We start from the raw sequence: 25,705 nt of genomic DNA on the forward strand, positions 1-25,705 counted from the left end.
GATGGGAGAATATGCATGCTATGGCACACCGATGTTAAGATAGCTTGCAGCTCCACACCTATGCTCAAAGGGAAATTGGGATGTAAATCAGAATCAGAAACCGGGGACAAGAGATATCAAAAGCCCCTCCTCCTCGACTAGTGAGTGGGACCGCAGAACAGTGCCAAACCGGGTGTGGACCGAAGAACACAGACGAGGCCATTCAGCCCCCTGGGCCAGTGTTGGCCTTTTAAAAAAAGCAATCCAATATTACTTTCACACCCCACATTCTCCCATCATCACGGCTATCGTGTCCAATTATCTTTGTTTTGAAAGCCCCAAACGAAATCTGACTTTCACGCTTTCGGGTCGTGTATCTTAAATTGTAACACATTTAGATGGACCGAATGGCCTCCTGGAGGGATTCTATGATTGGAACTGGAATCCCATTGTCAACATGCATCAATGTCACAGCTCTATAGCCAACCGCATCTGTCAGATGATTTATCAGTCGATTACGTTAAGCCTGTGACTGCCTGTTACTGATTCCCTTGCCGGGGGAACAGTCGTTGTTCTATCGAAGGTCCTTATCAATGTGTAGAATATTAAAGCTCTCTGGGTCCTCTCTGCTGAGAGGTGCACAGTCCCAGCTCCTTCCACCTCTCCACTGGGAATCCCTCATTCCTAAAATCATCCTGATAAATTCAGAATTCCATATAATACTCCAACTGATCATTAATAGGCTAAATGTGAAGGTTAATTTCCTTATTTTTTTGTTGGAGAACAATTATTATTTCTTTTAGTTTATTTATTTGTCACAAGTAGGCTTACATTAACACTGCAATGAAGTTACTGTGAAAATCCCATAGTCGCCACACTCCGGCACCTGTTTGGGTACATTGAGGGAGAATTTAGCATGGCCAATGCACCTAACCAACACATCATTTGGACTGTTGGAGGAAACCGGAGCACCCAGAGGAAACCCATGTAGACACGGGAAAAGATGCAGACTCCACACAGTCAGTGACCCAAGCCAAGGATCGAACCCGAGTCCCTGGATATCTGCGACAGTAGTGCTAACCACTGTGCCACCGTGCTACCTATAATTAATTGTTTACAAAACCTGGCATCCCAAAATGTGTAACCACCTGATCAACAATCCAATTGTCCAAAGCTGTGCAGGTTAGGTGAATTGGCCATGGGAGATGTGTAGGGTTACACGGATAGGGCAGGGAAGAGGGCCTGAGTAAGATTCTCCGCCACAGAGTGGGTGCAGATCCGATGGGCCGAACGGCCTTTTTTTTGCATTGTATGGATTCTCTGATTGGAACTGGAATTCCACTGCCTGCGTTCATCAATGTCTCTATATCTCATCATCTATATCTAGGAACATAGGAATTAGGCAAATCCAGCCCTTCCAGCCTGCTGTCATTCAATCAGATCATGGCTGATCTCTCCCTGGTCTCAAATTCACCTTCCCACCTTGTTCCTTGATATCCCTTTATAATTTTTTTTATTAGAAATATACCTATCTAACAAAATCTTAACTCTGTCCAAACTAATTCAGTATTTGCGCCCCTCTCTGTTCAATCCGATTCCCCTTGTAGTATTGAAGTGTTATCCTTGATCACCACTTGTACGTGGAATAGTATCCTTGAGCAATATATGTCACCTCCTCGCCTGGCCTCTCCCTCCACACCCCCTCTTCCCGCTCCACCTTCTCTATATCTCACGAATGTTTCATTCCCACTCCTGTCCATGATTAAACGAGGTTCTCCGGCAACAGCCACTTTGTGGTCATGACTTCTGACAACATAAGCGTGTACCTCTCCAGCCCAATGGCCACCCTTTTGTCCTTTGCTTACATTGCCTCTTCAGGCCAGGCTGACCGGCTTTGCTCATTCACTCCTTCACCATTCCGTTCTCTCCGCACTTGCAGTTGCGTTTAGACAGCACTCACCCCACTCCCTAACACCAAAAAGGCCGGTGTGAGGATTGCACACAATCAAATGCCCCCAGGATGAGCAGCGTTGAAAGTTCAGCTTATCGCGGCCAAGGGATGAAATTTGAAATGTTTCTTGAATAAATTTAAATGTTTCTCACGTTTGCCTTCCTCCACCACCCACGCCCCCCACCCCCCCCCCCCCCCCGCCCCCCGATTCATATTGATAGCTGTAGGGTCATTAGCGCCTAATCGTTTTGAGATCTCTGACGCTATAATGATGTCCAAATGTAGGTCATGTACACAAAACTCACCCCGGCGCATTTATTAAAATACAGTATCTATCACACCTTATAAATAGATCTGGGTCCAAGGCCAGGCCAAAAATACACTGGTCAGCCTAGTTCACCCAGACATCCAATTGTCTGAGCAAGGTTTAAAACATAAGTTTTGCAGTGTTTTGTGAAGTTTAAAACACGCTTTGCAGTTTGTTGTGAGGTTCAAAACATATTTTACAGTGTTGTGAAGTTTAAAGCACGCTTTGCGATGTCTTTTGGAGTTTAATGTGTACTTTTCAGTGCACTGTGAGGTCTAAAACATACTTTGCAATGTCCTGTGATGTTTAAAATAGACTTTATAGTATTACACTCCGGTGCGTTATGCTTGCCATGAGTGTTACCTTTGCAAATTACCTCCGGCCGCTTCGATATTGGGACTATGTCGAGGCAAGTAAGATGTTACTTTCCTTCATTCTCTTAACCCTCAGAAAACCTTCAACTGATCTGTCCAGTTGACCGGGGAGAGGAGGTTCAAAACCACAGCGAACGCTGTTCTTTTTGATGTTGGGGGGGGGGGGTACTTTGTGCAGTGGCTGTTAGTTTGGGAGGGATGGAGAACAGTTGTGTGTTATCTCTCTCTTTCTCGGTTGCATTTTACACGCGGGATATTACAGATTCTACAGAGACTGAGTGGAATCCCAGTCCTCCCGAAGGAGGGGGGGGGGGGGGAGGGGGCTCCCCCGGAGCACAGCCCTGATGCTGAGCTAAGGTGGAGAGAGAGAGCTGCACCTGTCTCACCCAGATAGATAACCTTCCAGCTCTCACTCCCGTCCCTGTGTTAATCTGCCACAATAAATCTCTGGCGAGTCGATTTGACTGAACGGTACACAAGCCTAACTGATAGAGGCCAGTACTCTGTTGTCCAATGGGGCGGAAGACAAGAAATGTGAAATAAAAAAGCCGCATGATTATGTTTTTTTTTCTTCCCTCCACCAGACTGAGTTTGAATTCATCCCGAGTCATCGGCGTTTAACTTATTGTCGGAAGTGCCTGCACCGCCCCCCACCCCCCGTCCCCAGCCCCCAGAAGATTGCATTCTGAAATATAAACCACACACACACACGTTCAGTCTCTTCGTTATTGGAAATCAAGTCGCATCTGTACAAATACAAAGTTAGAAGTTTATTTACTGGTCACAAGTAAAGCTTACATTAACACTGCAGTGCAGTTACTGTGAAAATCCCCCAGTCGCCACACTCCTGCGCCTGTTCGGGTCCACTGAGGGAGAATTTAGCATGGCCAATGCACCTAACCAATCTTTTGGACTGTGGGGGGAAAACCAGAGCACCCGGAGGAAACCCACGCAGACACGGGGAGAACGTGCAGACTCCGCACAGACAGTGACCCAAGCTGCGAATCGAAGCTGGGTCCTTGGTGCTGTGAGGCAGCACTGCTACCGTGCCACCCAACCAGGGTGCCCAGGTTATCATTCCAACTCCAGCTATCCAGACACTTCCAGGGAGTTTGGATTAGCTTGAGCCCAAACTAACGGTCACTGTACACCGGTGTGTGGCTGGGTGAGAATGGTTACATAAGCTAACATACATATTGGATGGAATGAGACACACAATGCACACAGTTACAGTTCCAAACAACAAACAAGGTTAGACAGCGTGAAAACGCACCTATCCAATTACAGCGAGTCTTAAAACTGAACTTATCATTACCAATCCACGCACGTTTAGATTGTGTCCAGTCTTTTGTTTCAGATTAAAAATCTACAACCGCAAAATGAAACTACCATTGTTGCCTCAAACCCTCTCCCGAATATTAAAGGCAGCTGGGGTGATTTTGTAATGTTTAAATGCTGCATTCTCATGATCAGGAGACAAAAGTCTGCCTGCCCAACTTTAAATTTTAAAGAGTTGTTCAAGTTGGTTGTGTCAACAAGCGTCAGTCATACTTTAAGCACATCACAGAAAGGGCACACTTGACAGCGCGAATTCTTCCACTCCCTATCAACAAGCTGTAACCTTTGTTGCGGCCTGTTTAATAATCTCATTAACACATCCGAGAGTCGAAACTTGTGTGGTGCGGGCAGCACATTAACCATATGCCAGCCCATTCGCGACCCGCTGGGCGGCTCCTTTCTCCCGGAGACTTGTAATTAGCTGCGAGTCTCCAAAAGCCCAGAGCCAGGTATCCAGGAGACAGGCAGAAGGGTGGAATCGCGTGGGCAATGCTACACACACACACACAAACCTCAGCACCCCTAACACTACCATTGCCATCCCAGTGGCGAAGATCTGTTATCTCTCTAATTCTCTGTCTCTCTAAGTCTCTCTCTAATTCTCTCTCTTTCTCTAATTCTCTCTAATTTTCTCTCTCTCTAATTCGCTCTCTAATTCTCACTCTCTTTCTAATTCTTTCTCTAATTCAAGAGAGAGCTAACAGATCTTCACAACTATTGTTTTTGGCTCAGATCTTTGCTGGCGTTGGAGAGTGTGCGTTCAAGTGTGTGTGTGTGTGTGTGTTGTGGGGAGGGGAGTGGGGCGGGGGCGGCGGAGATGGGGAGAGAGAATCAGAGAGAAAGAGAATGAGAGAGAATTAGAGATAGAAAGAGAATTAGAGAACGAAAATTAGAGAGGGGGGGAATAAGAGAGGGAGAATTAGAGAACAAGAATTAGAGAGACAGAGAATTAGAGAGAGAAAGAATTAGAGAAAGAGAATTGGAGAGAGAGAATCAGAGAGAGAGAGAATGAGAGAGAATTAGAGATAGAAAGAGAATTAGAGAACGAAAATTAGAGAGCGGGGAATAAGAGAGGGAGAATTAGAGAACAAGAATTAGAGAGACAGAGAATTAGAGAGAGAAAGAATTAGAGAAAGAGAATTGGAGAGAGAGAATCAGAGAGAGAGAGAGAATTAGAGAGAGAGAGAATTAAAGAGAATGAGAGAGAGAATTGGAAAGAGAAAGGGAATTAGAGGGAAGATTAGAGAGAGGAAGAATTAGAGAGAGAGAATTAGAGAGAAAGAATCAGAGAGTGAATTAGAGAGGGCGAGAATGAGAAAGAGAGAGAATTAGAGAGAAAAAATAGAGAGAAAGAATCAGAGAGAGAGAATTAGAGTGAAAAAATTAGAGAGAAAGAATCAAAGAGAGAGAATTAGAGAGCGAGATTTAAAGAGAGAATGAGAGAGAGAATCAGAAAGAGAAAGGGAATTGGAGAAAGAGAATTAGAGAGAGAGAATTAGAGAGAAAGAATCAGAGAGAGAGAATTAGAAAAATAATTAGAGAGAATTAGAGAGAATTAAAAAGAGAATTAGAGAAATAATTAGAGAAATTGGAGAGAGAATTGGAGAGAGAGAGAATGAGAGGAATAATTAGAGAGAGAGATTTAGAGAGAGAGAATTAGAGAAAATTAGAGAGAATTAGAAAGAGGGAATTAGACAAAGAAAGAATCAGAGAAAGAGAGAATTGGAGAGAGAACTAGAGAGAGGGAGAATTAGGGAGAGAATTAGAAAGAAGAAAAATTAGAGATTGAGAGAAAGAATTAGGGAAAAGAATGAGAGAGAGAGAACTTTTGCCAAAAGATTCCCCAAAGGCGTGAGTGAAATGACACAAGGCCACAGTGCATCGAAAAACAAAAAATCTCAGCCTCTTCCCGCTATCCCCGATTGGCCTGGTTTAACCAATTAATGCTATCACTTTATATGAAAAAGTGATTCTTGTTTTGAAAAACAATGTGCCAAGTGAATAAAATAGGGCGCAACATTTGCTGAAATTGGCGCAAAATGCTAACGATTCTATCTAGCAGAGTGTGTGAGGGCTGAACATGATCTATATTGATTATTGGGAGGGGGGGGGTGGGTGGGCGTTGCGGTTAAGAAAAAACACACCTCTTGCGTGTGCTCCAGTTGTAATTTGTGAGCAATCTCGCCTCCAGACTGCTGTCAGAAAGACCCCGTGGAGTGTGACTGCAGAGTGGGGTTATTAATTAAAGCCGGGACAATGGGATGTTGGCATTTGTGCCGAGTTATCGTGTGCTGGGGCGGGGAGTGTCCTTGGGAGCCGGCCCTGAGACACGCGTCGTCAGCTGGTGAGCGCACGACTCACACACCTCCCCCCCCTCACCCCACCCCTCCCCTCCCCTTCCCACCTCCCCACCCCCTATCCCCGGGGAGAGGGTGGGTGGGTGGGTGGAAGAGGTGCCAGTCCCTCACTTATTTATACACATCGACATTGTTGACAACCGGCTCGCTCAGACGGACCTACCCCCAAATCACCATAAAGAGGGAGGTCACACAAGTAAAGGGAAAAGATCAAAGTTGCGAAAAAAAAACTTCCGGGGGTGGGTGGGTGGGGGTGAGTTGTGACAACACACGTTCCACTTTGGGTACCCGCCACTAAATGAAGCCTGACCTCAGCCGGACGATTTGACCTCATGCAAATGACTTTCAACTCTGGTTGGGTTTTGTTTGAAATCATTGATTCTACCACCCCCCCCCCCCCCAGCTGTGACAGAACCCCTGCAAACACGGGGACTGCACCCAGATATGTTCTGTCCCCCCCACCCCCGCGGCTTTTGCTGCCTTTGCATCTTATTTCAATATCATTCCCACTTTATCCAACAACATTGTTAAACACACCCGAGCTCCCCACCCTCTCCACCTTGACTCTCTCTCTCCCTCCCTTTTGAATATGTGCCCCAGGTTTTTTTTCTCACCCCCCCCCCCCAACCCCTCCCCACCATCTCTCTCCAATTGAACACTTTTTTAAACCTTCCTCCCTTGCGGGAAAAAAAAGAAACACACAGACACAAACACAACCTGTCTTTCAAAGACCTTTAATGTCCTGCTTTTGTGTTGGATTTATGGTGTTAACTTCACTCGGATCCAACACCACCCCCCCCCCCCCCCCACGTGTAGGCACCTTATTCCCAGTAAAATCTGTCCCCTTGTAATGGGAATTCGAATTAAATCTTCCCTGCAGCAGCTTTGAAGAATTTGAGGGCGTCTTCTTTCGAATCCTCCTTTTTTGCCTCTCTCTCTCTGTCCCACTTTTCCTCCGAAAGCCGCTGGCACAAGACAACAAAAGAGAACTTTTCCTAAGCTCCCCTGCAGCAGCCCCCCAGCTGTCCTGGGGTGGTGGGGGGTGGATTTAGGGTGAGTTCGGCGGGGGGTTGGGGGGGGGGGGGTGGTGGCCGTTGCTGCAGGAGGTAATTTGCGATTTCCACGTCGTGGGGACGGTGAGTGATTGCTACTGAGGTGGGCAAGGATACATAGTTGGATAATTCCCCAAACGCAACCTGTTACTGACGAACTCAGGTTAGCAAAAGGGTGAGGTATTAGCCTCTTTTAGGTAAGGGAGACGGGGAATCATTGCTAATACTGATTTGTACTTCTATATGGATAGATCCTGAGTCGGCACAAGTGGTTAAACTATGCAGACATTTGTTTCCAGACGAGAGTTTAATCCCTTCCAGACACATTTTCTGGATTTGTGGGTGATTTCTGCTGAAGGATGTTAATGCAGTTGGGAAGAAGTTGTAAATTGTTATAAAACAATGACAAAACAAACAGATGTGGCCCCGTCGCACAGAAATTTCGTTCATGGACCGACCTAACCTCACCTATTTAATATTTAAGATATCCGTTTTATTCCCAAAGTTTAAACGCGCCCACGTGTTTTTAAAGGTACGTTTATTATGCAAGGGCGAATGAATAATGAATGGAGGCAGGTTACATTCAGCCCAGCATTTCGCGACATGGATTATTGCATCACTTATTTAGAGCCCAGTTACTCGATCTTGTCCCACTTATTACTAATGTTCAGGGCAGTAGGGAGGATGGATTGGGAATCTCGCCCCCTACCCCCTACCCCGTCTCGGTCAGGGAATGGCCCAGACTTGAACTTTCCCAGACGAGGAAAGTTTCTTCTGAATTGTCCCGTTCCGCACAAATCAGTGGACAGGGACAGGACCGGCGTTTTTCTCCAGCGGCCACTCAGCAAGTGGAGTTGCAGTGGGAAAGAAGTGCTTTTTGTAAATATTGTCCCAAAATAATGCTCGGCAGCGGAAAATTGCAACGAATGGTGGCTACCTGAGCTTGGCAGAACGTCTACAATTAGAAGTGGCTCTTTATACCGAGCGCTTCGTGATGTTTCTGCAGAATGAAGGCTTCAGGAAGTTCCCTCAAATCGACGTGAGGTTCGCAATGCTTGAGGGTGGGAGACACAGAGGGCATTGTTCGGACAAACAGACAGATTGATCGATAGATACATGTGCAGATAGATATGCAGATAGATAGAAATGCAGATAGATCGATATGCAGATGGATAGATAGAAATGCAGATAGATAGATAGAGAGAGAGAGAGAAAGAGAGAGATAGAGAGATAGATACAGACAGATAGATAGATAGATGGATAGATAGAGATAGAGACAGATAGATAGATATGCAGATAGATAGATAGACAGATAGATAGCACTGCATCCCCTTCCCGAAAGTGTACTTTACCCAGGCAAGGACTGTAGGAGGAAACTGGATTATCCAGAGGAGACTCACACAGACACAGGGAGAACGTGCAAACTCCATACAGTCACCTGAAGCTGGAACTGAACCCAGGTCCATGGTGCTGTGAGGCAGCAGTGCTAACCACAGTGCCCTTAAAGGTAATTTAGGGATGGATGGCACAGTGGTTAGCACTACTACCTCACAGCACCAGGCACCCAAATTCAATTGTTGCCTCAGACAACTATCTGTGTGGAGTTCACACATTCACCCTGTGTCTGCGTGGGTTTCCTCCAGGTGCTTTGTTTTCCTCCCACAGTCCAAAGATGAGAGGGCTAGGTTGATTGGCCATGCTAAATTGCCCTTTAGTATCAGGGGGACTAGCAGAATAAATATATGGGGTTATGGGGATAGATCTTGGGTGGGATTATTGTTAGTGCAGGCTTAATGGGCCAATAGCCTCCTTCCACACTGTAGGGATTCTATTCATCTCTCTTCGAGCAAATACTGGCCTAGCCAGTAATGTCCACATCCCAGAAAAGAATAAAAACATCCAACTGGATCAATCCCCCAGCACAACTGAAATGAAAACTATTTTTACATTTCTGCCATCGGGCAAGTACCAACTAACTCATTAGCATTTTTTTAACCATGTGATAGATTAGAATGCACACTGGCAACTCATAGTCAGTGAACTGAGTGCTGTGCAATGTTTGTACTTGCTCTGTTTACAGAGTTATGTAAGCACAGTAGTATAACCACTGGCAACAAATATTGCTTCAAAATTAAGTGCTGCCTACAATAATTTACTAATGTATGGTAAGTCCTGTAGCATTTTAAAATCATTTTCTCCTTAAAAGATGCTATTTTTCCTGTGGGATTTAAGTCCTGGCTGTTCCAGAGGAAGACTTTGTCATTCATACTAGGGATTCTATTTTTTGGAGCACTGCTGGCAGGTCAGCATCTTTTGCTCATTCCCAGTTGCCCTTGGAGGGTAGTTGAAAGTCAACCACATTGCTGTGGCTCTGGAGTCACATGTAGGCCAGATCAGTTAAGGCCAGCAGATTTCCTTCCCTAAAGGACATTAGTGAACCAGATGGTTGCCCTTGTTGCATTTAGGATTATCCAGTTGCAACTAAATCTAATTTGGTGCATGAATGATAATGAAAAAAGTTCACCAAACATAAGTTAGATTTTTCAAACACATGAAGAGAGGAACTTGTAGAAAAAGAAAGGCCATTCAGCCCATCAAAGCAACCCCATTCAACAGTGATTAACAACGTATTTAATCATGAATTCAGGTCCAGCTTATTAATCACAAGCCCTGACAGGTATTCATAGTTATGTTGCAAATTTTAATTAAAATATGTCAACTCTTTTTTAGTTCACGCTGATATTCTTTGCATAACATAAAGCTGATTATGCCAAATTCTATTCCCTCTCTGTCCAGATGTCTCCCACTCTATTTAGTAAAACTATACTGATTACACATTCACACCCACCCCAGAACAATAGCACGTACAATGTAGTTACAACATAAATCTAAATAAGGTGTCAATCATTTGACATCTCACTGTGGATTTAGTTATTCATAGTTGCACCAAATTAAACTAAATCAACCAGAAGCTTCTTATCATGCTTTTGCGGCCATTGTAATGAAATTGTGTTTAAATATTGTCAGTACCTAGCCCAATGGTCCAATTAACCAAAAGAGAAAAAAAGAGTGGCAGTCAAGGATGAAGCTACATTTACCAATAATATATTTAGGTGTAAACATCAGTGAATTTGAAAAAAAATAACATAAACATTCCATTCAACCCAAATAGCAATGGAGTAGCATTTATCCTAGCAACTGTCAATACCCACTTACAAAGGAGCATCAATTCTCTAAGTAACTATGTCTACACAGTTTACAATACTTGGAATACCAGAGAGCACATCAGTGCTTATACTATTCATCACCTTCTGGATCTTGGGATGTGTTATCTTGAAAGCTAGTAAATGTTTTATAAGAGACAAGCCTGGATCCTGCTCAGAATCCTAGTCAGGGGGAGTTGCTCGATAAAGCAACCAGATAAATATATGTACACTACAGATGAAAATTGGCTGGTCGCAAACCGGGGAGAGGAGAGCCTCAGCCTGGCATCTGTTGTCTCAGGTGCCTGCAGGGATATTCTATCAGTAAGTAATGACACACCAGAGGCAGAAGTTACTTCATTCTATTCCACCCACCGCTGAACGTGAAAAAGAACGCCACCTACCATTGTCCATGCTCAACAAATCCCATTGAATTCCTTTGTAACTGGGGCGTAGATGAGATGTACCAAGGTAGTTCCATTTTCACCATCCTATTTAAAACAGCCAATAAATGGGACTGGAGGTATGCGTGACAAGATCATATAAATAATTGCATGGCCTTTGCAAATTGAGCAAAAGTGGCTATGTAAAATAACACCTCAAGTGGCACAGGTCACATTAGCTTGCATGATTTGTACAGACGTTTTGTTTAGCTGTATCACGATGAATTTAACTAAGAACGCTAACTAAGGGTGATAGTAACATATCAAATAAGGAAGTCAGGAGGAACTTCTTTAACCAGGGAATTAAAATTACTATCCCCGGGGAGTAGTTGATTCAAGTAGCATTGGTGCATTTAAGCTGGATAAAGCATATAAGAGAGAAAGGAAGGGAAGAGTGTGCTGATTGGGTGAGATGAATTGACGTGAATGGATGTAAAAGATTCTGTGTTTTGAAGAACAGCAGGTGTGTTATCCTCGGCACCCTGTCCAATATTTATCCTCCAATCAACATTGTGAAAACAGATTATCTGACCATTATCACATTGTTGCCTGTGGTACCTTTCTAAAGTTTATTTATTAGTCACAAATAGACTTACATTAACACTTTAATGAAGTTACTGTGAAAATCCCCTAGTCACCACACTCCAGCATCTGTTTGGGCACTCAGAGGTAGAATTTAGTATGGCCAGTCTACCTAAATAGCACATCCTTTGGACTGTGCTCAAATTGGCTGCCATATTTCCAACATTACAATAAAGTACTTTATTTGGTCATAAAAAGTGTTATACAAATACATTCTTATCTGGTGTTTTAATAGCCTAACTCAGGAGTGGGAATGCTACTCTAATGTCTACTCCTCCAAATATGATTAGACGTCTTCAAATGTCGCATAAATAACTAGAAAGTACACACAGCAAATCCCCTATCTCCAGTACCACAGCCACACTAAATGTTAAAAGTGCTCTTGAAACTCAGGCATAGTGTGGAAACCACAAGACCATAAGACAAATGAGCAGAATTTGGCCACTCAGCCCTGCTCCATCATTCAATCATGGCTGATATTTTTCTCATCACCATTTTCCTGCCTTTTCCCCATAACCCCTGACCCCTTTATTAATCAAGAACCTATCTATTTCTGTTTTAAAGACACTCATTGACCTGGCCTCCACAGCCTTCTGCGGCAAAGAGTTCCATAGATTTACCACTCTCTGGCTCATCTTTGTTTTAAAGGATTGTCCCTTTAACCTGAGGTTGTGCCCTCTGGTTCTAGTTTTTCCTACTAGTGGAAACATCCTTTCCATGTCCGCTCTATCCAGGCTTTGCATTATCCTGCAAGTTTCAATAAGATCCCCTCCCCTTCATCTTTCTAAACTCCAATGAATACAGACCCAGACTCCTCAACTGTTCCTCATATGATAAGCTCTTCGTTCCAGGAATCATTCTTGTGAACCTCCTCTGGAACCTTTCCAAAGCCAGCACATCCTTCCTTAGATATGGGGCCCAAAACTGCTCACAGTACTCCAAATGGGGTCTCACCAGAGCTTATACAGCCCCAGAAGTACATCTCTGTTCTTGTATTCTATCCCTCTCAACATGAATTCTAACATTGCATTTGTCTTCCTGGAGAAAGACATTTAATTTCCTCCCTCCCTCATCTTATCCTGGTCAATCCCTTGTTTCTCTAAGGATTCACCACCAAGTCTTAGAATACGGATATCATCTGCCCAGGTTTCTTCAGAAATCAAAGGCTCCCAGCCACTGCGGAAGCAGAGACCTGCTGGAAGCTCACAAAAGATAATCGCAGGAGGTGGATCCCAGGAAACCCACAGACTAACTCAATGGGAGCAAAGTCCAACATGCTGATTTTACACTTTAAAGTTAAATCCAGGCTTGGAGCATTCAACATGAATAGCTGGATTGCTCTACCTTTAAGGAACGAGTCTGTCTAAGTTAAGTATTGTAACCCTAAGTTTGTGAGTAAACTCTTGATGAATGCCATTAGTTAGAGAGGAGCCCTATTGATTATTGCATAAGAAACCATAATGTGGTGGGTTGTTTGCCGTTCAACCCAGAAAGGTCAAAGGGTTGATGTTTAGTAAAATACATCCTGGATGAAACATTAAGCTAAAGGCCCCACCTGGTCTCTCAGCTGTATGTAAAAGATCACACAGAAATATTTCAGAAGAGCAGGGGAGTTCCCCATGGTGTTCCAGCCAACATTTTCCTCAGCCAAAATGAATAAAACAGACTATATTGCTATCTTCACATTGTGGGTGTTTGGGTGTGTGCAAACTGGCTGCAAATTTTCTATATTACAACTCCATTTCAAAAATACTTCATTGGCTATAAAGTGCATTGACATGTCCCAAGGTAGCGAAATGTGCTACAAAAATGGAAGTCTTCTTTTACAGGCTAGCAAGCTATCTACATGTGCTTCTACTTTTGAGTCACACAATCAGAGTGCATGCAATCTCTCCACAACACATCTTGGTGCACACTGCAACATCAGGGTGTCATAAAGTTAGAAATTAAACATTCTAAGTCACCATTGGAAAAGGTTAGAGAAGGAAGAGCGAATGACAGGTGTTTCCAACTACTCCCAACTTGGGCACTAAGCTTAGCTGAATGGCAGACTGACAAATAAAGGAAGTGAGCGTGGAGAATTAAAAAAGGTAAAGATTTGTGTCTTAGAGCAGCACGCCTTGGTGGCATGGTGGCAAAGTGGTTGGCACTGCTGCCTCACAGTGCCAGAGACCTAGGTTCAATTCTCACTTGGGTCACTATCTGTGCAGAGTCTGTGTGTTCTCCCTGTGTCTGCGTGGGTTTCCTCCGGGTGCTCTGATTTCCTTCCACAGTCTAAACAACATGTTGGTTAGGTGCATTGAACCATTCTAAATTCTCCCTCAGTGTACCCAAACAGTGTAGCAACTGGGGGATTTTCACAGTAACTTCATTGCAGTGTTAATGTAAACCTACTTATGACTAATAAATTAACTTTACTTTTTAGAAGTAACTTCATTCAACTCTTTCGGAAAATAACAAAAGAAAGGAACAAAAGTTCATTTAACAGATACTGCTTGGCCTGAATTATTACAATATCAGACAAAATCAATGGCATTTTGAGCAACTCTTAAAAATTACTCCATATGAGTCTTAACTTGTTGCAATTTTTCCATCTTATGACCCAAGTTCAGTTCCACACCCTGTAATAAAATCTTCCGCTCATTTATTATTGCACCGGACTGGAGCCTTTTATTTGCTCTGATACAATCGTAATTGCAAGTCATTTAAACAGACAGGTGTTTCCAAGGCTATCCCAATAATGAATGACTATCATGGAGCCAGACTGTGCGGTTACACTGCAGGTTTAGACATAGAAACTAGAAGCAGGAGTCGGCCATTCGGCCCTTCAAGCCTATTGCACCATTCATTATGATCATGGCTGATCATCAAATTTAACATCCTGATCCCGCCTTTCTCCCCATGTCTCTTGATTCCTTTAGCCCCAAGAGCGATATCTAATTTCTTCTTGAAATCAAACAACATTTTGGCCTCAACTACATTCTGTAATAGTGAATTCCACACATTCACCACCATCTGGGTGAAAAAAATTCTCCTTATTTCAGTTCTAAAAGTTTCACCCATATCCTTGAACTGTGACCCCTAGTTCTGGACTCCCTGACCATCAGAAACATTCTTTCTGAATCTACCCTGTCTAACCCTGTTAGAATTTTATAAGCTTCTATGAGATCCCCTCTCACTCTTGTAAACTCCAATTAATACAATCCTGTCATTGGTACTTGCTGCACAATATAACCAGCCCTACATTGTTCTCCAACCAGGTAGTGAGGAGATCTCTGTACTGATGTCTAAGTTATTTTTATTCATTCATGGGACATAGGCGTTACTGGCTGGCTAGCATATATTGCCCATCCCTAGTTGCCCTTGCTCCAAGGGCAGTTGAATGTCAACCACATTGCTGTGGCTCTGGAGTCACATATAAGCCAGGCTGGGTAAGGATGGCAGATTCCTTTCCCTAAAGGACATTAGTGAACCAGATGGGTTTTTCCATCAGTGGACAATGGTTTCATGGTCATCAGTAGATTCTTAATTCCAAGTTTATTTTTATTGAATTCAAATTCTACCATCTGCCCAGGTGGGATTCGAACCTGGGTCCCCAGAACATTTGCTGAGTTTCTGGATTAGTAGTCCAGTGATAATAGCACAAGGCCATCACCTCCCCCTGTGTTTGTTAGATTTTTAATGTCAGAAAAAACAACAAAGCCAGAATTAAGCTGAATCTCATGTGAAATTATCTCCTTGGGTCTGTACTCGTTAGAGTTTAGAAGGCTGAGGGGGGATCTTATAGAGACGTATAAGATAATGAAGGGGATAGATAGGGTAGAGGTAGAGAGATTCTTCCCGCTTAGAAAGGATAGCAGGACTAGAGGACACAGCCTCAAGATAAGGGGTGGAGGGGGGGCAGTTTAGATCAGAGTTGAGGAGGAACTTCTTCACTCAAAGGGTGGTGAATCTCTGGAATCCTCTGCCCGTTGAAGTGGGTGGAGGCTACCTCGCTGAATATATTTAAGTCACGGGTAGATAGGTTCCTGATAGACAGGGGAATTAAGGGTTATGGGGAGAAAGCGGGAAAGTAGAGCTGATCCACTTCAGATCAGCCATGATCTTATTGAATGGCGGGGCAGGCTCAAAGGGCTGGATGGCCTACTCCTGCTCCTATTTCATATGTTCTTATGTTCTTAAGTGATTTAAAATTACACACTAGAATACTGTATGGTGCCAAGATTACTGATTTCATTCCCTAGTTATACTCTCATTGCTCTGAAATGCAGCCTAGAATGAAGAGATATAGGTCTCTTTCTACAACCCATACAGATTAAATGTGAAGTCAATTTGTGTTGGTTCAATCTAGCTTCTACTCAGAATGGGCCCACATTATCGATCTTCTCCAATTCATCACAAATTGGTGCTAAATTGGGAATCTCACTATGACAAGTTTATATTGTACGACTGGACCTTTCTTGGACTCAATGGCATTACCCATGTATATACTAAGTAGATTCATGCTATCACTGCTTAAACTATAGCATGAAATGAAATACTCTCCACTTACCTGGATGGGTGCAGCTGCAACAACAAAAAGCTTGACATGATCCAGGATTAAGCTGCTTGACTGATTGACACTCCATTCATGACCTTAAAGATCCATTCCCCTCACCACTGACTTACTATGGCTGCACTATCTACAAGGTGAACTGCAGTAACTCACCAAGGCTCCTTCAACATTACCTTCCAAATCCCCAACCTCCGCTGCATGGAGCAACAAACTTAGCATGAGAACACAACCAGCTCCATAATTCCCTCCAAGTCATATACCATTCTTAATGGGCTTGTATCAGCATCATTTCCGCAAAGGTCCATTGTTATTTCTGTCTACACAAAAACAGTGACAGGACTTCCTCAGGATATCTCAGAGATATATGTATATGTGCACTATATAAATACAAGATCTTTCTGAAATGATATAGGTAGACACAACATAGTGGCTTTAAAAGTCACAAATATAAAATATAGAATCATAACATCATAGAATTTCTACAGTGCAGAAGGTGGCCATTCAGCCCATCAAGCCCGTAACAACAACAACTCCACTCAGGCCCCTTCCGCACAACCCCATGTATTTACACTAATGATCAATTTAGTATGGCCGATCAACCTAGCCGCACATCTTTGGAATGTGGGAGGAAACCAGAACACCCGGAGGAAACCCACACATACACAGGGAGAATGTGTACATTCCACACAGTCACCCAAGGCCAAAATTAAGCCCAGTTCTCTGGTGTTGTAAGGCAGCAGTGTTAACCATTGTGCCACCATGTCACCCAGATGCCACTGTGCTGCCCATAAAACTCAAAGATGAAAGTTCTTTGCATATTTCTAGTGTTCGGTAAGGGAGGGCAGCAGATAAAGAAGCGTTAGGAAATGAGGAAATAGAGTTTATTCAAGACAAAAAAGAGATCGAGCAGTAAACATGGACTGCACCTCAACGAAGTCAGGGTAACGTGACTTGCAAGAGGCAGGCAACCGTCCAAAATGATTTCAACTAGACGGGTGTGTGAAGAAACTAAATTTTACAAAAGACTGACAACAAATTGGAAGGCAAGTCAACAAGCAAGTATGGACAAGGAACTCAGAGAGATACACAGGCACAAGGAGAAGGTAATCATGAAGGAGTGTGAAAATATAAACGCAGGGATGCTTTTCAAATGAGGAATAAAATGCAGGAACAAATCATTCAAAGGGGAGAACATTTTAGTAGAACCATCAGAAATATGCTTAGCTGTAGAGGATTGTACATACAGAGTTAGAGAGTGTTGACAAAAGATAGGAATGGAAGTGTTGTAACTCTGAATTTTCTGGGATATCTGAGAGGTGAATTAATTGATCCAACTGGAGGGGCAAAGTTGGACACCTCTAATGTGAAAGTGACAAAACAGACATTGAAGATGCATTACAGACCACCAGGTTACCAGGTTAGCCCAAGAAGCTGGACAATTTATTGAACAAAGATGAAAAGTCTTTTATGTAAACACTCAAATGCTTAATTGGAGGTTTCAGTGAATCAAATGGAAGTACCTAAATGGTTTGAAATAAGATTTGGTAAGCAGGAACTTTTAGAAATTTATAAAATAAGCACTAATTACTGGATCCACTCCTGATAACTAAAAGCTATAAGGCTAGGTATCACTCTAGTCATCCAACTACACACTTTCCCCAGAACCACTGTCAAGTGTAAGGACCAAAGAATAAAGTTTTGTTCACCCCCTAAGTATTATGATCTTTGTTCTAGATGCAACAAGCCTATTAATCAATTGAACATTCTATTTTTCCTCCTACAATCTCTTACACTATTTGTGAACCTAAAGTAAGGTATCAGTCATACCCAGGTAGGAAGATATACATGCAGGAAGCTTCTAAAATGAAGAATAAAGTGTTGAAATCAGTGGTTCTCGGAGGAAGACAGAGCAATGTAGCAGAATCATTAGAAATATGGTTGACCCCAGCGGATGATCAATAATGTTCACCAGGTACCACAGAGCACTAAATTCAGCCTGCATCAGGATTTAGTAGGTTTGCATTTGGACCAGTGTATCTAGTGGTTGCCTCTGCGTGGCTCCTAAAAAAATGTTTGGATTAGCTGGTATTTCAAATATGTGCATAACTTTTGAGGATACATCAACTTGCTTTAGTGAAGCATAAAGGGTTATTAGAAAATTGTATTTGCTAAAATAAATCACTTGAATTGACTTTAGTTTGCCATCACTATTAAAACTTGTCCAAATATGGCTGACAGAAAGCAAGTATAAAAGCCTTCGCAATTTGCAATGTTATTCAAGTTTAATTGACTCCGCTGGTGCTTGTGGAAACCCATTTCAGAAAACACAACATTGGCATTGGATCTCTGCTTGACAGGTGCAAAGTTGACCAGTTCTCAGTAAATGGGACGAAATGTTGGCCTGATCACAAATTCCATTTGCCACAAGTTCAACTGTCGAGGCATAAAGATGGTTCTATCGGAAGGTCTTGGTCAGAAGAGAAATCACGAACTTTAATATATTCCCGTTTCATCTTTATTACATATTTCATTTCATGGAGTTGTGAAAGGCAAAAGGTAAGTGATACCTTGGCCAGAAACAAAGATGTAAGGCAGGAAGGAAATTCCAGTGAGACCAGGCAATAAAACAGCGAAGGGACAGGACTACAAATGAAAGTTATCAACTATCAATTATTTATTCAGAATACAATGGGGAGTTGTAAAAGGCATCTTGTCCATTTTACTACAGGATTAAATCATCCAACAATGAGGACATAGAAAATACGAAAAATGGCAGTAATTCATAAGCAACAGAAGCTTAGTAAAATGAAAGAAAACTTTAATTATTAAAGACTTTCATTAAGCTAATAGCTCTGAAGCATGTTAGTGATGTTTCATGTGGCTCTCAGCCCTAAAATTTCTCTTCATGTTTTCCAACAAGCATACTGTTAGAAACAGAGCCATTTTAGATTGATTTTTCGACAGGACATGGAGAACAGAGCAGATCCCTTGTGACGGTAACTAAGTAAAGCTGACACATTTGTTTCAATAACAGAAAGAATCTAGAAAACACACTCCATCAGCAGTCACCACCTTTTGAAGCCCAGTATCTTTTTCATCTGTATTCAGGGCTTTTTTTTCCTCTAATGCAATGGCAAGTGGCAAGTGGGTCAAACATATCAAGTGGCTGATACAATATTGGTATGTTTGGGGTGGCGGTCAAGGGCAGAATTCCGTACATTACATGTCTTTATGACAACAGGGTGAGATCCTGAAACTACCATGTTGCAACGGTCAATATTGTTAATCAGGAGAACACTATTCTGGTTTGATCAAGGACATCACAAACATGGCATTGTTTAACATTCACCTTACCAATTCTAAAATACTTTCATTAGGTAACTCCTCAGCCTTCTCACTTGTACAGGGATGAAAAATCTCTTTCTTGATAAGTATATCTTCTCAATGCTGGTACCATCTTTTTGAATCTTCCACATCAGAGAAGCACTTAATTGCTATGGTGCTGAAGGAGGCCATTTGGCCCATCGTGTCTACACTGGCTCTCCAAACAAGTTTCATGACTGAAAGCCATTCCCCTGCCTTATCTCCACTCTCCTGCATTTCACTTCTATTCAAATAATCACCCAATGCCCTCTTGAATGCCCCAACTGAACCTGCCTCCACCACACTTCTAGGCAGTGCATTCCAGATCTGATCCACTCACTGTATGAAAAGCTTTTTGTCACATCAAATATGCAGATCATCTTAAGAACATAAGAACATAAGAAATAGGAGCAGGAGTAGGCCATCTAGCCCTTCGAGCCTGCCCCGCCATTCAATAAGATCATGGCTGATCTGTTGTGGCTCAGTTCCACTTTCCCGCCCTCTCCCCATAACCCTTAATCCCCTCTCTTATCAAGAACCCATCAACCCGCTTCTTAAAAATATTTAGCGAGGCAGCCTCCACCACTTCAACGGGCAGAGAATTCCAGAGATTCACCACCCTTTGAGTGAAGAAGTTCCTCCTCAACTCCGTTCTAAACCGCCTCCCCTTTATCTTGAGGCTGTGCCCCCTAGTCCTACTGTCTTTTTTGAGCGGGAAGAGTCTCTCCACCTCTATCCTATCCATCCCATTCATCATCTTATACGTCTCAATGAGATCTCCCCTCATTCTTCTAAACTCTAACGAGTACAAGCCTAGTTTATTCAGCCTCTCCTCATAGCTCAATCCCCTCAACTCCGGTATCAGCCTAGTAAACCTCCTCTGCACTCCCTCCAGGGCCAAAATATCCTTGCGCAGGTGCGGCGCCCAAAACTGCACACAGTACTCCAGCTGCGGCCTCACCAATGCCCTATACAGCTGCAGCAAGACCTCCCTACTTTTATATTCAATCCCCCTCGCTATGAAGGCCAGCATCCCATTCGCCTTCCTGACCACCTGCTGCACCTGCAAGCTGGGTTTTTGCGACTCATGCACAAGGACCCCGAGGTCCCTCTGCACCGTCGCCTGCTGCAGTTTTTCGCCACGTAAGTAATAGTCCTTCCTACCATTCTTCCTACCAAAGTGGACCACCTCACACTTGCCAACATTAAATTCCATTTGCCATTTCCTGGCCCATTCACCCAGCCTATCTAGATCCTTCTGCAGACTCTCCACACCCTCCGCACAATTTGCCTTTCCCCCAATCTTGGTGTCATCAGCAAATTTCGACACCCTGCACGCGGTTCCCTCCTCCAGATCATCTATATAAATGGTAAATAGCTGAGGCCCCAGCACCGACCCCTGGGGCACCCCACTAGTCACCAACCGCCAATCCGAATAGCACCCATTGACCCCCACTCTCTGCCTCCTATTTGACAACCAATCCTCTATCCACGCTAACACCCTACCCCCAACTCCATGTCCCCTGACCTTCTGCAATAACCTCTTGTGAGGTACCTTGTCAAACGCCTTCTGAAAATCCAGAAAGACCACATCCACCGGCTCTCCTCTATCCACTGCCCTAGACACATCCTCATAAATCTTAAATTTGTGCCCTCTTTTTCTGGATCTTTTTATGAAGGGAACAGTTTCTCCCTATCTAATCTGAGCAGCCCCCTCATGATAATGATTCTGAACATCTCTATCAAACCTCCTCTTAGCCTTTTTCTCTCCAAGAAGAAGTCTCAATCTATCCTCATTACTGAAGTTTCTCATCCCTGGAATCATTCTTCTAAGCCTCTTCTGCACTCTCTCCAATGCGTACACATCCTTCCTATAGGGTGGCACCCAGAAGTGTATACAATATTCCAGCTGAGGTCTAACTAGCAGCTGGAATTCTTGCTGTTCTCTAGGTAAAGGAGTTATCTTCTCCGGGGCCTTTTAATCAGGTAATAATATGAAGATCTGAACAGTGCACAGTACGCTAAGTGTACTGCAAAGCAAGTTATAACAGAATAATGCAGCCCATTTACACTGAGCATTCATGACATGTTCTGTAGAAGGGAACACTTGAAGGGTCACAGACATTTCATGGTAGTTTAGACTAGTTATACTGTAGCCTTCTTACACTTTTTGGTTAGGATGCAAAAACGTCTTCACATTCAGAATTGTTCCCGAAATCACAGAGAAACCAAGTGCTTGGGACTGATTTTCCTCTGTGGCCTTTGTTCCAAATGTAGAGGAAGAACAACTGAGTGTACACTCCACCAGATGGATCACTAACACATCAAAAATCCAGGGCTGCTTTAATTGAAAAGAGTGGAAATGCATTGAGCATGAAATTGACATGTATCTTCAGGAATTGTGCATACACAGGGAATGAATTGTATATAATGCAGGCATGTATAGAGCATACATTGGCTTTAGTTGGGCATGGAGTGGGTATGTATTAGGTATGAACTGGACATACCATTGCCGAGTGAATTTTACAAAAAGGCTGTTTGTGTTGCTGGGTCATCTGTCCATCTGTCTATTTTGTAACAAGGGGTCTTTCTCAGGATAGCAGCCAGTGACTAGTGGTGTGCCTCAGGGGTCAGTGCTGGGACCAGAACTTTTCACAATATACATTAACAATTTGGAGGAAGGAACTGAAGGCATTGTTGCTGAGTTTGCAGATGATACAAAGATATGTAGAGGGACAGGTAGTATTGAAGAAGCGAGAGGTGCAGAAGGACTTGCACAGATTATGAGAGTGGATAAAGAAGGGGTAGATGAATACAATGTGGAAAAGTGTGAGGTTATGCACTTTGGAAGGAGGAATGGAGGCATAGACTATTCTCTAAATGGGGAAATGCTTAGAAAATCAGAAACATAAAAGGGCCTTGGGAGTCATTGTTCAAGATTCTCTTAAGGTTAACATGCAGGTTCAGTCGGCAAATGCAATATTAGAATTCATGTCAAGAAGGCTAGAATACAAGAGCAGGGACGTATTTCTGAGGCTGTACAAGGCTCTGGTGAGACCCCCCATTTGTAGTATTATGCAGCCCCATATCTAAGGAAGGATGTGCTGACCTTGGAAAGGGTCCAGAGGAGGTTCACAAGAATGATCCCTGGAATGAAGAGCTTGTCGTATGAGGAACGGTTGAGGACTCTGGGTCTGTATCATTGGAGTTTAGAAGGATGACGGGGGATCTTATTGAAACTTATAGGATACTGCAAGGCCTGGATAGGGTGGACATGGAGAGGATGTTTCCACAAGTAGGAAAACTAGAACCATAGGGCACAAACTCAGGCTGAAGGAATGATGCTTTAAAACAGAGATGAGGAGGAATTTCTTCAGCCAAAGAGTGGTGAATCTGTGGAACTCTTTGCCGCAAAAGGTGATTGAGTGTCTTTAAGCCAGAGGCAGATAGGTTCCTGATTAATAAGGGGATCAGGGGTTATGGAGAAAATGCAGGGGAATGGGAATGAGAAATAATAAATCAGCCATGATCGAATGGCGGAGCCAACTCAATGGGCTGAGTGGCCTAAATCTGCTCTGATGGCCTGCTTATGGTCTTATGGTCTTATGCCAGAAGTGAGACATTGTAATTATCAGTAAATGAAGAGGGTGAAGCTCTTTTTTGTGAAAAGAAAAGGTTGAGAGATGATTAAATAGAAGTCTTTAAAACTCTTAAGGCTTTGTTAAGGTAGATTTGGAGAAGGTGTTACCTTTTGTGGGGAAGTCCAAAACGAGAAACAATGAATATAAAATAGTCACTAATAAAATAAAAAGGAAGGTCTGTGATTGGGTGGAAAGCAGGAGAGATTAAACGACAATAGAGATGGTGGTGCAAGACTAAAAAGGAATGGTGATGGGGCAAGTTAAAAACAAAATAAAAACTGAGCCTGGAAGAGGTGTAAGTGACAATAAGACAATCATCGCTAACAGTGTGCATTCACAAAAAAGGAGCAGAGGTTTGAATTTGCTTAACAATGTTGTGGCTATAAGGTGAAAGCACCAAAAGAGGACTTTCCTTGAGTTTCCAGTGAGCTCCACCTGCACGGTGTAGCTAGCCAAGTATAGAGAGGTCAGAATGGGAATCTGCTGCAACATTGATGGAGCTGAGGAAGTTAAATCTGAGAAAAATTTGACAAAGAATCCTAACAGTGTAGAAGGAAGCCATTCGGCGTATCAAATCCACATCGACCACAATCCCACCCACGCCCTAATCCCGTAGCCCCACATATTTACCCTGCTAACCCCCCTTTCACTAGGGTCAATTTCCCTTGGCCAATCCACCTAACCCACACATCTTTGAAGTGTAGAAGGAAACCGGAACACCCAGAGGGAACCCACACAGATACGGGGAAAACATACAGACTCCACACAGTAAGTAATCCAGGCCAAGAATCAAACCCAGGTCCCTGGAGCTGTGAGAGAGCAATGCTAACCACTGTGCTATCCTTGAGGTCAAACAACAGTGGTAAGTGATTAACAGAAAGATTGATTGAGTTCAGGGGAAATATTTTTCATTAAAAAAGAGAGCAACCAAGAATGGGATGCCACAGAGAAGTAAAGTGTAGCAGGATAAAACTGATGCAAAAAAATGAGTCCAAAAATGTGTGGGTTAGGTGCATTGGCCATGCTAAATTGCTCCTAGTGTCAGGGGATTATCAGGGTAAATGTGTTGCATTACAGGAATAGGGCCTGGGCAGGATTATTAGTGTCCCAAGATGCAAAGGTTAAACGGATTAGCAGGATAAAATGTAGGGTTACGGGGATAGGGCCTAGATGGAATTGTTGTTGGTGCAGACTTGATGGGCCTCCTTCTGCACTGTAAGTTTCTAAATGGCAAATGCAAAGTCCATTATAATTAATAGAGAGGATGAACAAAAGGGAATATGATGAGGTTAGAAAAAAGTTTAAGAAGACAATTAGGGGAACAGTGTAAACATAAAATTACAATATCAAGGAATTATAAAAGGAAATACAAATATTCCATTGACATATAAATATCAAAATGATGATTTATAAATGGATTGGGCCATTAAAGGATGAATGAGATAATGTAATAGGAGGTCACATTGAAATTGTACTTTCAAGTGTATTGCCTCAATTATCACTGAAGAGGTTAAACAATAAGTAGAAATGACAAGAGTGGAAGAAGTCAAGAGGAGTAAGATTGAAAGAAAGGAGATACTACAAACAAAGCAAACTGAGGGAGCGTGAAATAGGTCCAGATGGATTGCACCTGCAGTATTCAAAAACTCTAAGGAAGAGATAGAAAAAGCTCAAGGAAAAGTTAAAAGTTCAAGGAAAAAATAGATGTTCAAGAAAATTAGCAAACAACAAATGCAATGATCTTCCACAAAAGATTTAATGAATACAGAGAATTATAGAATATTTAATTTAATATCAGGGGTACGGAAGATATCAAAATCTTTGCTTAAAATCCCTAGAGGTGGGGAATATAATAAGAACATAAGAACATAAGAAATAGGAGCAGGAGTAGGCCATCTAGCCCTTCGAGCCTGCCCCGCCATTCAATAAGATCATGGCTGATCTGTCGTGGCTCAGTTCCACTTTCCCACCCTCTCCCCATAACCCTTAATCCCCTCTCTTATCAAAAACCCATCAACCCGCGTCTTAAAAATATTTAGCGAGGCAGCCTCCACCACTTCAACGGGCAGAGAATTCCAGAGATTCACCACCCTTTGAGTGAAGAAGTTCCTCCTCAACTCCGTTCTAAACTGCCCCCCCTTTATCTTGAGGCTGTGCCCCCTAGTCCTACTGTCTTTTTTGAGCGGGAAGAGTCTCTCCACCTCTATCCTATCCATCCCATTCATCGTCTTATACGTCTCAATGAGATCTCCCCTCATTCTTCTAAACTCTAACGAGTACAAACCTAGTTTATTCAGCCTCTCCTCATAGCTCAACCCCCTCAAAAAGGTGTGGATTTTTGAAAAGAAGGTAATGTTTAATCAACCTTGTGAAATTCTTTGAAGAATTAAAAAGATTATACCAGGGTAGTGCTTTGGATGTGGTGAAGATAAAGAAAAAGTTGCCATAGTTCCAGATGAGCATAGGCTGCTCTCCCCTTTGAGTGGGAGTGGGTGGCCATTTAACCTGAGGGTCACCGCATCTCAGGCAAGGGGCATGGTTAAGAAGGAATAACCTCAGC

At 42.9% G+C, this 25,705-nt stretch overlaps 1 protein-coding gene across 1 annotated transcript in view; it reads left to right on the plus strand.

Moving 5' to 3' along the window:
• atoh1a (atonal bHLH transcription factor 1a) overlaps positions 1–25,705 on the plus strand; it is a 41,101-nt gene that overhangs the window by 7,225 nt on the left and 8,171 nt on the right. Inside the window, exons 3-5 of the mRNA XM_080188111.1 lie at positions 8,269–8,402; positions 18,499–18,697; positions 21,455–21,490. Of these exons, the coding sequence (XP_080044237.1) occupies positions 8,269–8,402; positions 18,499–18,697; positions 21,455–21,490 (369 nt within the window). The remainder of the gene's footprint in view (positions 1–8,268; positions 8,403–18,498; positions 18,698–21,454; positions 21,491–25,705) is intronic.

Source organism: Carcharhinus amblyrhynchos, chromosome 1 (genome assembly GCF_965287045.1).
Source record: "Carcharhinus amblyrhynchos chromosome 1, sCarAmb.v2.hapA, whole genome shotgun sequence".
NCBI lineage: Eukaryota > Metazoa > Chordata > Chondrichthyes > Carcharhiniformes > Carcharhinidae > Carcharhinus > Carcharhinus amblyrhynchos.